The 13,985-nt window shown below is 46.8% G+C and overlaps 1 protein-coding gene across 11 annotated transcripts in view; it reads right to left on the bottom strand.

Moving 5' to 3' along the window:
• Window positions 1-13,985, bottom strand: part of MTSS1 (MTSS I-BAR domain containing 1) — a 157,903-nt gene that overhangs the window by 30,608 nt on the left and 113,310 nt on the right. For all 11 annotated transcript variants that reach the window (XM_053395337.1, XM_053395343.1, XM_053395338.1 and 8 more), the window contains exons 4-6: window positions 5,583-5,667; window positions 4,743-4,834; window positions 1,476-1,550 (exon numbers count right to left, since the gene is read on the bottom strand). In XM_053395337.1, coding sequence (XP_053251312.1) covers window positions 1,476-1,550; window positions 4,743-4,834; window positions 5,583-5,667 — 252 coding nt within the window. The remainder of the gene's footprint in view (window positions 1-1,475; window positions 1,551-4,742; window positions 4,835-5,582; window positions 5,668-13,985) is intronic.

Raw genomic sequence — 13,985 nt, 5'->3', positions numbered from 1 at the left:
AAAATTGCACTTTGCGCATGCACAGAAGTGCCAAATTGCAACCCATGCATGCGCAGACACGGGTTGCGAATGCTGCAGGTTGCGAACGTGCATCCTGCACGGATCACGTTCGCAACCTGAGCATCCACCGCATCTAGGTGCGAGGTCTAGATCACATTTACACCATACATTTAAAGTGTATTTCTCACCCTGCACCTCAAGAATCCTGGTACTTGTAGTTCGACGCACACAGCTACAATTCCCAGCACCATCAACAAACTACAGTTCCCAGGATTCCGGGGGTGGGGGGACACACACATGCTTAATTGTAACTCGCTCTTGAGACTGACTCAGAAACTCCAGCGGGAGCAGAATGCCACGGCGAGATTCCTTATGGGGTCCTCGCTGCGAGATCACATTCACCCAGTGCTATACCAGCTGCAGTGGCTCCCGGTGGAGTACAGGATCAGGTTTAAGGTGCTGGTTTTAACCTTTAAAGCCCTATACGGCCTAGCACCCTCGTACCTATGGGACCGCCTCTCCTGGTATGTCCCACGGAGGCACTTACGATCTTCAGACAAAAACATCTTGGAGGTCCCAGGCCACAGAGAGGTTAGGCTGGCCTCAACCAGAGCCAGGGCTTTTTCAGCTGTGGCTCCGATCTGGTGGAATACTCTGTCACAAGAGACTAGGGCCCTGTGGGACTTGACATCTTTCCGCAGGGCCTGCAAGACAGAGCTGTTCCACCAGGCCTTTGGCCAGGGCACAGCCTGACCCCCTCCTTTGGCAATCCTCACAGAACTCTAGCCCAATGGTTGCCATTAATTTGATTTGAATTAATTTTATAATGAAATGATTTCAGAATGTTGTATTATTTTATTGTTGTTAGCTGCTCTGAGCCCGGCTTCGGCTGAGGAGGGCGGGATATAAATAAAAGTTTATTATTATTATTATTATTATTATTATTATTATTATTATTATTATTATTTAAATGTGTGTTAAATGTATGGGGTGGACGTGAGCCTAATAAGTTTAGAACAGGGTTCAGCTTTGTAAAAATTTCTCCAGGATGGATGGAGACTCTGATGGGGACTCGCCTATCCAGCCCCGTCAATGGAAGCCCTGTGCAAGACCTTTTGCTTCTGCAATGGGGCTTTGTCCTCCCCACTCACACCGCACCCTTGAAATTGGCTTGGAACGTGTGTCAGAAGAATCCCCCAGAACAGTGCAAAGGGGGAGGAGAGGGTGGGAGACTATTCCATCTTTCAAAATGACATGCTTGTGCAGATGAAATGGCCAGAAGACCACAACATTTAATTCCACCCTAAATTGGAGGTGTGTGTGTGTGTTTGGCAAAAACAAAGCAATACATCCAAATTATTATTTATGCACCGTCACAGAAACACAGCTTTTTGCTGCAATAAAAAACAAACAAACAGGAAATTCAGAGCAACCACACACCAAGCATGTAAGGAAAACCTCAGGGAGAAATTTACCTTTCTTTGCTTTCTTCTGTAGTTTCAGTGTGTCTGAAGATTTCTTTTTAATCTCCTGGCGGGCTTTCTTGTATTCTAGAGAGAGAAAGCGGGAAACACAGTCTGAATATCAACACATTTGACATCTATGCTATGGCATGCTTTGTAAAAATAAATAAATAGATCTGGCTATGCCTGATGATGCTAGGAGTTCAGAGAATGGCATGCAGTGTTTGAGAAAGCAATTTAAGCTACTTTTCTCTGTTGATGCATCCTAATGCATTTCACTAATATTTAGCACAAAAGCAGTATGTAAAAGGGAAGGGAAGGAAAATATTAATATTATTTATTAAATTTGTATATTGCCCTTTAACCCAAAGATCCCAGGGCAGTTCACAACAGAAAAATACAAATTGAGAATACAAAATACACAATAAAACAAAAACAAAACAATAACACCCCCCCCACACAAACACATTTAAAAGCCCACGTTAATCAGCCAAATGCCTGGTTAAAGAGAAAACTTTTCATCTGGCGTCTAAAGGTGTGTAATGAAGGTCCAGGCAAGCCTTCCTGGGGAGAGCATTCTACAGATGGGAGGCCACTGCAGAGAAGGCCCCGTTCTTGTGTTGCTACCCTCCAGACCTCTCGTAAAGGAGGCACACAAAGAAGGGCCTCAGAAAATGATCTCGGGATCTGGGTGGGTTCATATGGAAAGAGGCGATCCTTGAGGTATTGCAGTCCTGAGCCATTTAAGGCTTTATAACTGGGCCCGGAAATCAATGAGCCAGGATTGGCATCACATGCTCAAACCATCGTGCCCCAGTGAGTCACCTGGTGATGAGTGATGTCACAACAAGTAACCCCAAGGGGGCCTCAATATAATCCAAGTACTCATCTGATTACTCGTGAGAAGGAGGAGGAGGAGGTGTGGGCCGAGTCAGAATCTGCTGGTGGCCCTACTTAACCTGCACCTCAAATGCCCTTCAACAGTTTAGAATGTAAAATATGCAACACAAGCATGGTTAAAACTGCAAAACTAGGGCCACTTGGAGGGGCATGCACTATATTTCTGACTTCCCTTTCTGTGGGCAGCCTGGAAACATGTGGGGGACAGCTGGGAACATGTACAATCCTAGGCTGCTTTTCCCCTCTGATACCCCTCACCTCCTCCCCCAAACCAGAACCTTAAGCAGCTTATGAGCTAGCATGGTTACTCCCTTCCCACTGAAGGCAATGGGAAGGAACAAAATAAAATAAAGGGGGGAGAACCACAGCTCCCCACTTTCTGGTTTTGTATGCTTTGTGCTATTTTATGCATTGTGACTTACTGTTATTTTTATTGATTACAGTTTAGTCATTCTTTACTGCAATTTTCAAGTGTAAACTGTTTAATTATTATCTGCTGGTATTTAATTTTACTGCTTACTATTATATTCCAATGGGATTGTTGAACGTTGCTTTATTTTGATATACAGTAAGTTGTTTATTTTGAAGCTATGCTTTTATTATGACTTTCTTGCATTGGATCATACTGCTATTAGGTGGGTGAACTTTGCCACCTGTTTTGTTGCTTCTTCAGCTTTGTAAACCGCCTTGTCCATATAGCAATATAGAAAGGTGGTATACAAATGAAAATGAAATGAAAATTAAATGCCCCGGCCAGCACAAGTTAGCAGAGATTAAGAAAAGGTAGCAGCTCCACCACTAAATCCACCTGCTCTGGCACAGCCTAACCACCGGTTCACCTGTCCTATTTGAGCAGCAGCAATTGTTCAAAACAGCCAGACAGGATGTTCTTAGAGAGCATCAGGTTTTAGTGGTAACCTGTCCTTTATTGTTCTTTCATTTTATTTTAAGAAACCGCGGCTTCCTGTGGTTAAGACTACTACAAATGCACCCCTCTGCAATTAACAGGGCAGAACCGCGGGTTCTAGCCACTGGGGCTTCGCAAAGTCCCAGATTCTGGTTGTACAGTCATACCTTGGGTTACAGACGCTTCAGGTTGCATTTTTTTCAGGTTGAGGACCGCCAAAACCCGGAAGTACCGGAACGAGTTACTTCCAGGTTTCGGCGGTCGCGCATGCGCAGAAGCACTAAATCACAATCTGCGCATGCGCAGAAGCGCCAAATCGCAACCCGCGCATGCACAGACACGGGTTGCGAACGTGCATCCTGCACACATCATGTTCGCAACCTGAGCATCCACTGTACTTTCTTCTCAGCACTTGAGGGTGCATTTAAAGGTAAAGGGGCCCCTGACCATTAGGTCCAGTCGTGGCCGACTCTGGGGTTGTGGCGCTCATCTCGCTTTATTGGCCGAGGGAGCTGGCGTACAGCTTCTGGGTCATGTGGCCAGCATGACTAAGCCACTTCTGGTGAACCAGAGCAGCACACGGAAACGCCGTTTACTTTCCCGCCAGAGCGGTACCTATTTATCTACTTGCACTTTGACGTGCTTTCAAACTGCTAGGTTGGCAGGAGCTGGGACTGAGCAACGGGAGCTCACCCCGTCGCGGGGATTCGAACCGCCAACCTTCTGATCTGCAGGTCCTAGGCTCTGTAGTTTAACCCACAGTGCCACCCGCGTCCCTTTTTGAGGGTGCATTTAAGCACACACAAAACATTAAAGCGGTTGCAAGCAATACTTAGCCGTATGGCCTGAAATCTCTGCATAAAATGAACACATCACTCTTTTTTTTAGAAGTGGCGGCTTCTATCAAATCTTCAGATGTGGATCCTGGTACCTCTTTATCCATGGTTAAGAGACTGAGCACCAGGTGCAGAAGTGCGTGATCCTTCGCCTGAAGTCCTTTCCAGCTTAGGAAAAAGTGGCAAGCCACCTGCATTACTTTAACAGCGTTAAGTGACAGTATTAAGGCTACCCTTGGCACCTACTCAAAACCAGGACTTGAAAGCCAACTCCATTAAACCATGGTTCCAAACCCTTATTAAAAACGGAAACTGTGGTTAAACCTAACCATGTTTATAACACTGGAGCTAACATGACGCTTAAACGTGGTTGCAGAAGGAAAGGGGGGTTTGCTTAAGGGACGGAAGGAGATGCAGCAAAGGAGCAGGCGATTCTCACTGCCCATTCCTGATTTCTTAGCGCTGGCTCATGCATAACCCTGGTTGTACCTGCGTCATCCCATAAGCGGCCATCGCCACCTCGTGTGACCAGATTCTCGAATACACAGCACAAAAAGTAAACATTTGCACAGTTATATTTTAAAACCTGTATCGTTCAGCCACATCTTGTCCACGGCTCCTTCTCCATATAACTACCTTTTGCATGGTCTTTATCCAGTTGATTGGCTACTTTCTTCCATTCTTCCATCTGCTCTTGAAGTGGGTTTATCAGACAGTCTATTAAAGCACTAATTTGGTTGAGAAAACACAAAGAGGAATCAAATCCTGCAAAGGGGGCAGGGGAAATCAACCTGAATCTAACCTAAGCCAGACCCACGGACTACTCAGAAACCCCCTCAATATCCATGAGCTGTGCTTACCCATTCATAAAATTATTTTGAAGTGTTCTCAACAGCCCATCACGTTAGGCTGTGCATTATTGCGTCCATACTGCAGGTGGCATGAGAAGTAGGGCTGGCCAAAGAGTGTCTAGATCAGAGGGGTTGGGCGGTGGGACTCTCCATTTCATAGCTAAATCTCCCAGCGCAACTGTAGCTCTCAGACTCCCTCGAGAGAGAGAGTTACCAGATACTGGAGAAGGCCCAATAAAATAGTTTGCTTTTGCAGCAATTTCCCAAGTTCTCAGCTTTGGAACCGATCCCCCTTTGGCGTCACTGCTGAGTTACACTTAATGCCATGACTAGGAACTCCTGGTGTGCAAAGAGGGTTGTGCCAGCAAGCCTCTGTTTTTTTTCTCGGGGTGGGCAGTAAACTCTTCCTCTCCCACAAAGCCCGGTTTGTTTGATGGGAGAAAAGGAAAGGGTGTTCCCAGCAACCGAAAGTCAGAGGTTAGCTGGAAGCCAGCCCCAGCAAACAACTTAATGTGGTCCTGAATGAAAGGGGTTGTGTAGCAATTACATCTTGACCAAAGTCCAGGAGCTAATAATGAAGGGCTCTTTCCGATTTGTGTTGGCTCACTGGCATGCATTAACTCACCTTGAGAACTGCCTGAGTTTGGACTCTATGCTTCTGTGCCGCATGCACATTCTGGTCAGAGCAGAGCCAATTTCTCTTGTAGCACCTGAAAGAAGAAAGCGGTCGTATTTAGAAAAACCTGGCAAGAAAGGTTTTCAACACACACACACACACACACACACACACACACACACACACACAATATTCCCAAGTGGTGCATGGAAATAATAAAAGCAGTGGGTTTAACTCAGAATGGACCCAGTGAAATTAATGGGCCTAATTTAGCCATGTTCATTCATTTCAATGGGTCTATTTTGAGTAAAACCACCCAGTATTTCAAACACAGATTAAACCAAGGCTAGAGGTCTTCACAGGGGCCTTTGAGGGTTCTAATGCCATCTGCGGTGCCTTGATACAAATTTCTGAACCATGCCTAGGAAATTGATTGTTATAATTTATTACATTTTCCCCCACCGATTTATGCAACAACAACAAAAGTCTCAAAGCAATTTAACAAAGATATAATACAAACGGACAAAGTCAATTGAAAACCAGAATATTGCAACGTGCAATGCAAAGTTCCTAAAAGGTTCCTCCAACACCAAGGTAAAAAAGAATGAATGGGACAAGAAGATTCCTCAACAGTGGCCTGACCTGAATGCCAGTGTCTAAATCACCTGTGGGGAATCTTTGGCCCCCCAGACACTGCCGAACTACCATCATTCCTGGCCGCTGGCCATGCTTGTTTGGGCTGATGGGAGCTGCAGTTCAGCATCATCTGGCAGGTTGGAGGCTCCCTATACCCAGGGTAAATCATAGAATCGTAGACTTGGAAGGGACCCCAAGGGTCATCTAGTCCAACCCCCTGAAATTCAGGAATCTCAGCTAAAGCATCCATGACAGGTGGCCACCCAACCTCTGCTTAAAAACCTCCAAGGAAGGAGAGTCCACCACTTCCCAAGGGAGACCGTTCCACTGTCAAACAGCTCTTACTGTCAGAAAGTTTTTCCTGATGCTCACAGAATTGACGGCTCTGGGGCAAACTTGGGCAGAACTTACTCTTTCGTTTTTAAAAAATTATAGCCTGGCCCCTGGGGCATCTGTTGTGCAGGGATGGTTTTAGTTTGACACGGGTGGCAGAAGCAATAAAAGAAATGAGAACCCATGAAATGATAAAATGACTAAAAGGAGTTATCAAGCTTTAAAAAAAGAGAGAGCAACTCATTCTTCAGACTCAATGGAAACAACCTGCCAGAACCAAGAGTGTTCCCTAAAATTAAAGGGAGAAATAAATAGCCAGGCAATACTCCCCGGGAAATGTGTTCCACAACTGTGACGCTGTATCAATAGCCTCAAAGAACTGAACCGCAAGCTATCAATTTATAAGGGTGCCCTCAATTGGCGACTGTCATTCAGTGGTTGTCTAGGGTGAACAATAGCACACTGCTCTGCTTTTCAGCGCAAAGGAAAGAAACAAAGGAGGCTGGGAACACAGGCAACTTAGCTTGGACATTATGTGATAAGGCTAGACACTCTAGATCTTGCACAGGATCTTGCAAAAAAGAAAAAAAAAACACATATCCTCGTCTCTGACTTTGTGAACCCACACTAGTGCGTTTTCAACCAATACCAGGCAACTCACTTATCACCTTTCAGTAAAGACTAAAGCAGAGCAAAACCTTGCAAGAATAAATGGCAAAGCGTATTTTGGATTTGCCAGGGGTCAAAGGATAATGGATGCTTCAGCCCACTAGTAGATATTGTATCTCTGCTCAAAGGCAGATGTTGCAGGGGAACTGCAAAAGGTTCCACGCTAAGTGTTGGTTGCCAGAGATGCCCACCTCCACAGTGGTCCACTAATTTTAGCTCGCCGTAGCAACCAGTGATTTGTGGTTGGGAAGGAGGCACACAGGACTGCTTTCTTAAGTCCCCACCAAAAAACCTGAGCCCTTGACAATTTTGTGACGCAGCCAAGTTCTGTACCACAAAACCTGCGAATCCGTTTCCACAGAACATTTGACTCCCCAGTAGATGGTGCTAACACAACTTGAGAACCGCCTGGTTGGATCACAGTTGCAACCCATCAAACCCAGCACTCCCGTTCCCGACAGTGAAAAAGCCAGATGTCCTTGGGGAAAACTCAGGGAGCTATGAAGACAAGCCATTCCTTCTTGTTTGCCCTTTGCATCTGATAATTAAGCAAAGCGTTGCCTCTGAAGTTTGGAGATTCCATCAGCAGCTACTGTGGCCGGTGGTCATTGACCTAACCCTTTCCTCCATGAATTTGCCTTGTCCTCTTTGGAAACCAGCTATGTCAGGGACATAAGAAGAGCCACAGTACTGGATCAGAGCAGAGGCCTATTGAAGCCCAGCATCATGCTCTCACAGGGGCAGAACAGATACCCATGGGAAGCCCATGAGCAAGACATGAGCACAGCCATGCCATTGCAACCTGCAATTCCTAGCAGCTGGGGTTCAGAGACATACGGGCTCAGATAGAGAGCTTGGGGGGCTATTGCATGTGATTCCGGGGTGGAAACCCAACTGGAGAAGTTCACATACCTCCACAGATGAGACAAGGCACCTGATATAATACAGTGGTATCTCGGGTTAAGTACTTAATTCGTTCCGGAGGTCCGTTCTTAACCTGAAACTGTTCTTAACCTGAAGCACCACTTTAGCTAATGGGGCCTCCTGCTGCCGCCGCGCCGCGGGAGCACGATTTCTGTTCTCATCCTGAAGCAAAGTTCTTAACCTGAAGCACTATTTCTGGCTTAGCGGAGTCTGTAACCTGAAGCGTATGTAACCTGAAGCGTATGTAACCCAAGGTACCACTGTATATTAAATGCTCTCATTCAATGTTAGGAACCCAAAAAACATATGATCGGGAAAAAACCATGAGTGGTTTTCGAGGCTGCTGTGGTAAATGGGGATTCTGTGCGTGAGAGACACACACAAATAAAACAAGATAAAACAAAGTCACGGCCCGCTACCTGAATTCCACTCCTGACATAATTAATGCGCACTTAGGTCATGCTTCTGGCATGAACACCAAGAAAAATAGGTGCTGGAATTCGAAACTCGGGGCAGCCCAGAAAAGATGTTGGTTTAACAAGGGATTATTGAATATTGCTTTATGTGATTTAAGTTTTTGATTTTAAAGTTACACCTTTACTATGACTTTTTTTTATTGGGTCAGATTGCTATTAGTTGCATGGTCTTTGCTATCTATTCCGTTGTTTCCTCAGCTTGTAAAACGCCTTGCGTATAGTTGTATAGAAAGGTGGTATACAAATCAAAAGTGAAATGAAATGAAACCGTGCAGTGTTCACTGCTGAAAACTATGGCAAGCTGTCTCCCTAGCTGGTTTGGGGGTCACCCCTGGTTCTGGTGCAGGTCAATAAATGTATCCCCGCCTCCCTTAGATTCGGGCAGATGGCTAGGGCAGCTCTGAGGGGTCCTCGTGCAAACATGCATGTGTGCAATGGTAGAGGCCTGACTGGAAAGCTTAAAGCCCATTGCCACTACATGAGGGAGGGACTGAAGAAAAGGAAATACGAATTTGCCCCACCCATTTAGTTGACCAATGGCGGCTAGGAGGAGTCACAGACCTAAAAAAGTGTAGACTCGCATTTTGACTCGAAATGTTCATTTTGGGCTTCTCAGAAGTATGTAAAGGCCAGAAGCGGGCAGGGGGAGCACCAGCCTGCAATGGCGCCCACCTGAGAGGTGCCAGAAAAGTGCGCTCTAGGTGGGGAAAAAGGGGCCGGCTCCAGATCGATTATTTTCCATTTTAAAAAGGACCAGCGTGGCTTAATCCGGGACGCAAGGCTCTGGGAAGCGTCAAACAGAGGCAAAACTCATTTGAGGGGGAGCAGCTTTGCCCTTCTACAGCCTCCTCCGCGTTCGGGAGGTTGCTGCCATCTTGAAACACAACGGGGCATTAATGGGCCCACAGGCAGGCGACCCACTGAAGGGGGATAGCAGTGCTTGTACGTGCTCACCCTGAATAGCCTGTTCCAAATGAGCAGGCATCTGCCGCAGCTCAAAACAGGGGGGCCGGAAGGAGGGGGGAGCCTAATTCTTTCGTCAAAGCGTATTTGCTGCAACAGAGAGGCTTTGCATCCATTTGAAAGTTAATGTTGTCAAGCACCTAATTAAGACGCTGGACGGGGGGGAGGAGGAGGAAGGAGGAGACACTCACAAATAACAATCTTAACGTGATTTCAAGTTAAGTGTCCGAAGAGAGGGAAAGGGGTTAGAGCTTGGCTGCCTTGTCCATTGGAAGACTGCAAGTATGGAGCTGTGGCGAAACTGGGAGAGGAGGTGGCATGGAGAGTTGGGGACAGACCCTACATCTGTGGGCGTCCGGATGTTGTTGGGACTCCTCACGCCCATCAGTTCCAGCTGGCATAGCCAAAGCTCTGAGATTATCCAAGTTCTAGTCTAGCAACACTTGCAGAGCCGGGCAATGGTAGCATGAAATAATCAACCTAGCCGTTGAGGCTTCCTTCCAAAGGATCCTGGGAACTGTAGTTTGCTAAGGGTGTTGGGAACTCTAGCCCTGGGAGGAGCCTCCTAACAACTCCCAGCACCCTTAAAGGTAAAGGGACCCCTGACCATTAGGTCCAGTCGTGGCCGACTCTGGGGTTATGGCGCTCATCTCGCTTTACTGGCCGAGGGAGCCGGCGTACAGCTTCCGGGTCATGTGGCCAGCATGACTAAGCCGCTTCTGGCGAACTAGAGCAGTGCATGGAAATGCCGTTTACCTTCCCGCCGGAGTGGTACCTATTTATCTACTTGCACTTTGCCATGCTTTCGAACTGCTGGGTTGGCAGGAGCAGGGACCGAGCAATGGGAGCTCACCCCGTCGTGGGGATTCAAACCGCCGACCTTCTGATCGGCAAGTCCTAGGCTCTATGGTTTAACCCACAGCGCCACCCGCGTCCCCCCCCAGCACCCTTAACGAAGCACAATTCCCAAGATTCTTTGGGGAAAGCCATTTACTGTTACAATGGTGCAAGGGTGATTGATCAAAGCCGGGTGTGGATTTGACTTATGACAGCCCAGAAACAAGTGAGGCTATGGATGCAGAGAAGCAGCACGCAGAAAGGAGACAGGAGGACAGGCAGGTAACCTGGCTGAGCAGCAACAAGAGAGTCTACGGAGCAACAGAGATGGAGCTTGGCTTTCGCACTGGTATACTCAAGCCTGCCCAGCAAGTTATTTTACACAGGAGGAAGCTATAGGCTGCCAGCACCAGGGTGGGTGAAAGAATCCTGAGACTAGGTAGTGCAAAACATCTCTTCCTTTCCTGACTCTGCGGTCTTTCCCCATCACCAGGGACAGCAGGACACAGTGCAAGAAGGTCTTGGTGTTGGTACCAAGTCAGACCATTGGTATTGTCTACACTGACGGTTAGCAGCTCACCGGGGCTTCAGACAGGTTTGTCTCCCAACCCTACCTGGAGAACTCAGAGAGTGACTTTGTATAAGCAGAGCAGATGCAAAACTACGGCTGTTTCCCCAACTCCTGTGGGATCTGCAAAATGCTCCTCACCCGTTCCTGTGACTCGCAGTTGCAGAAGTTTATGTGCTCTGCAAATTCATGCACATTTACACCATTTATGCAGGCTGCAGAATCCAACCATTCTACAGATTTATGTTTTTTTTAGTGTAAAATATTCAAAACAAAACAAAGCAACCTGATAAGAAGTTTCAGGCTTGTGCTTTTGTAGCCCCTACGTAGGCACGCATGAGTGTTAAGCCCCCTGCACCACATGAGTGGCACAGGTAGCTAGGCTCTGCAGCACTCCTGGAGTAGAGCATTAGGACCCACATACCTACGGGACCGCCTCTCCTGGTATGCCCCGCAGAGGACCTTAAGGTCCACAAATGACAACATTTTGGAGGTCCCAGGGCGCAAGGTGGTTAGATTGGTCACAACTAGGGCCAGGGCCTTTTCAGTACTGGCCTGGGGGACTTGACTTCTTTCCGCAGGGCCTGCAAGACAGAGCTGTTCCACCTGGCCTTTGGTTTGGACTCAAGTCTGACCCTTATGTTTTCCCTCCCCTTAGTGTTTTGATCTATGGGCTAGTTTTAAAATAAGGCTGCATTTTAACCTATATTTTAAATCAGTTTTTTTTTCCTATTATGATTTTACTGAATTTTACTGGTGTTAGCCGCCCCGAGCCCGGCTCTGACTGGAAAGGGCAGGGTATAAATTTTTTTAAAATATTATTATTATTATTATTATTATTATTATTATTATTATTATTATTATTAGGACACACAAGCCTGGCAAGGACTCAGAAACAGGACTGTATGCTTGCTTACATCTCTCTTGCTTTCTCTTTTATCTCTCTCTCTCTTTCTCTTGCACACTGCTGCCTGTTTTCTGGCAAGGTAGACTGAAGGCAGAATTATGCCTCGGCCCATCATGTGGCACAAGTAGCTCTGAGCACACGGGAGGACTTGCTTTGTGCCACTCTTGCCAAGACAGTTGGACACCACTGCTCTAACAAGCCTCTCTTTCGGGCCCCCATTTGTTTCCTGCAGAAGGAAGCAGACAGACCATCTCAAGGCAGACAGATTAGATTCATGCTGCGCGTCCTTCCCCATCTATCTGTGTCCTGGGCAACGGGGCAGGTGTGCGTTCGCAAGGCCTTCTGCGATTATCTTCCTTGAAAACAGAACACAGCCAGTCCTTTATCTTTCCTATTACAACGCCGTCATGGCACCACGAAGAAAACACAGCTAAACAAACGGCACGCTCATTTAGGGAGCAACTTCAAGGCACTTCAAGAGACTCAAGCAGGAAAACGGGACTCTTCTCTTTTTCGTATTCAGGACAAGGTCCTAGACATTTTTCAGTCGTGCGTCTTCCTATCCTTGCTGGCTTCCCATAGGTATCAGGTCAGCCTTTGGCCAGATCCAGCAGGATAATCTCACCTTCCAGAGATCAGCAGAATGACTTTTTAAAAAATAATAATAATAACGCATGACGTACATAAAGTTTTATAGTTGGGTTGGAAGAATCCCAGCAAACTGGTTGACCAGGCTGCTAAACATCTGATGTGAGCATCACACAATCGAAACTAATCCTGCACTACTTTTGGCTTGACCGCTGAACACAGGCCACCAGCCATTTTGAGGAACCACCATAAAATGTGGAATCTGCTGCTTTTCACTGCCTGCATGCAACAGAAAAGATGCAGGGAAGAGGCACCTGGCCAGGCCAAAATACCTGATTCATGGGGTGCGTTGCAAGTTGTGCAGATGTGCGTACTCCCCCCCTTTTTTTAAAACAAATCTCAATAGACATGGGTTCATGTTATTTGCTACTGGATCCTAGAAACAGGAAGGGGAAGAGCCATGATTTTAGCGGCTGAGTCCATTACAGTGGTACCTCGGGTTACATACGCTTCCGGTTACATACGCTTCAGGTTACAGACTCCGCTAACCCAGAAATATTACCTCAGGTTAAGAACTTTGCTTCAGGATGAGAACAGAAATCACACGGCAGCAGGAGGCCCCATTAGCTAAAGTGGTGCTTCAGGTTAAGAACAGTTTCAGGTTAAGAATGGACCTCTGGGACGAATTAGGTACTTAACCCGAGGTACCACTGTATTTGTATGCAGCAGGGTCCGTGGTCCAATCTCTGGCATTTCCAGAGTTAAATGGCCAGGATTTTTCCCACTTTGCTGCTCTGGATACCTTAAGAATCATAGAATTGTAGAGTTGGAAAGGGACCCTGAGGATCATCGACTCCAACCCCCTGCAATGCAAGAGGATGCAGCTGTCCCAGACGGGGGATCGAACCTGCAACCTTGGCATTATCAGCACTGCGCTCTAACCAACTGAGCTATCTAGGCCTAAACCCCTACCACAAGGGCCAGCAATAAAAGTCCACACCTAAGGAGGATGCATCTACCTCATACTCTCCATGCATTCCTCCATCCACCTTAAGTACTGTCCTACTAGATCAGGTGACTAGATCTGACCTAGCATCCTGTTCCCACAGTGGCCAAGCAGATGCCTGCAATGAGGACCTGCACTTGGCAGCAGTCTCCCCATCTGCGATTCCCATCAAATAGCGTTCAGAGACATACTGCCTCCAACAGTCAAGGCTGAACACAGCCGTCATGGCTAGTAGCTATCGAGGGCTTTGCCCTCTGTGAATTTGCCCAGCTCCCTTTTAAAGTCATCAAAGGTGGTGGCCAACCATCAGCGAGTGCCACAGTTTAACTACAAAGAAAAATACAAAACCTTATGCAAAGCCACAGAGACTTGCAAACTACCCAACCTAAGATGAACTTATAATGTCTGATTTCAATGGATTTTTCAACTGCTTAACTCAGCCTTTTGTTTTCTTTACCTTTTTATGCAAGTTCATGAAGATAGCAACAAAAGGTAAGTTTGGTGT

This window comes from Podarcis raffonei, chromosome 7 (assembly GCF_027172205.1).
Source record: "Podarcis raffonei isolate rPodRaf1 chromosome 7, rPodRaf1.pri, whole genome shotgun sequence".
NCBI classification, from domain to species: domain Eukaryota; kingdom Metazoa; phylum Chordata; class Lepidosauria; order Squamata; family Lacertidae; genus Podarcis; species Podarcis raffonei.
The sequence above is the reverse complement of the archived record's forward strand: the minus strand, read 5'-3'. Positions and strand labels throughout refer to the sequence as shown.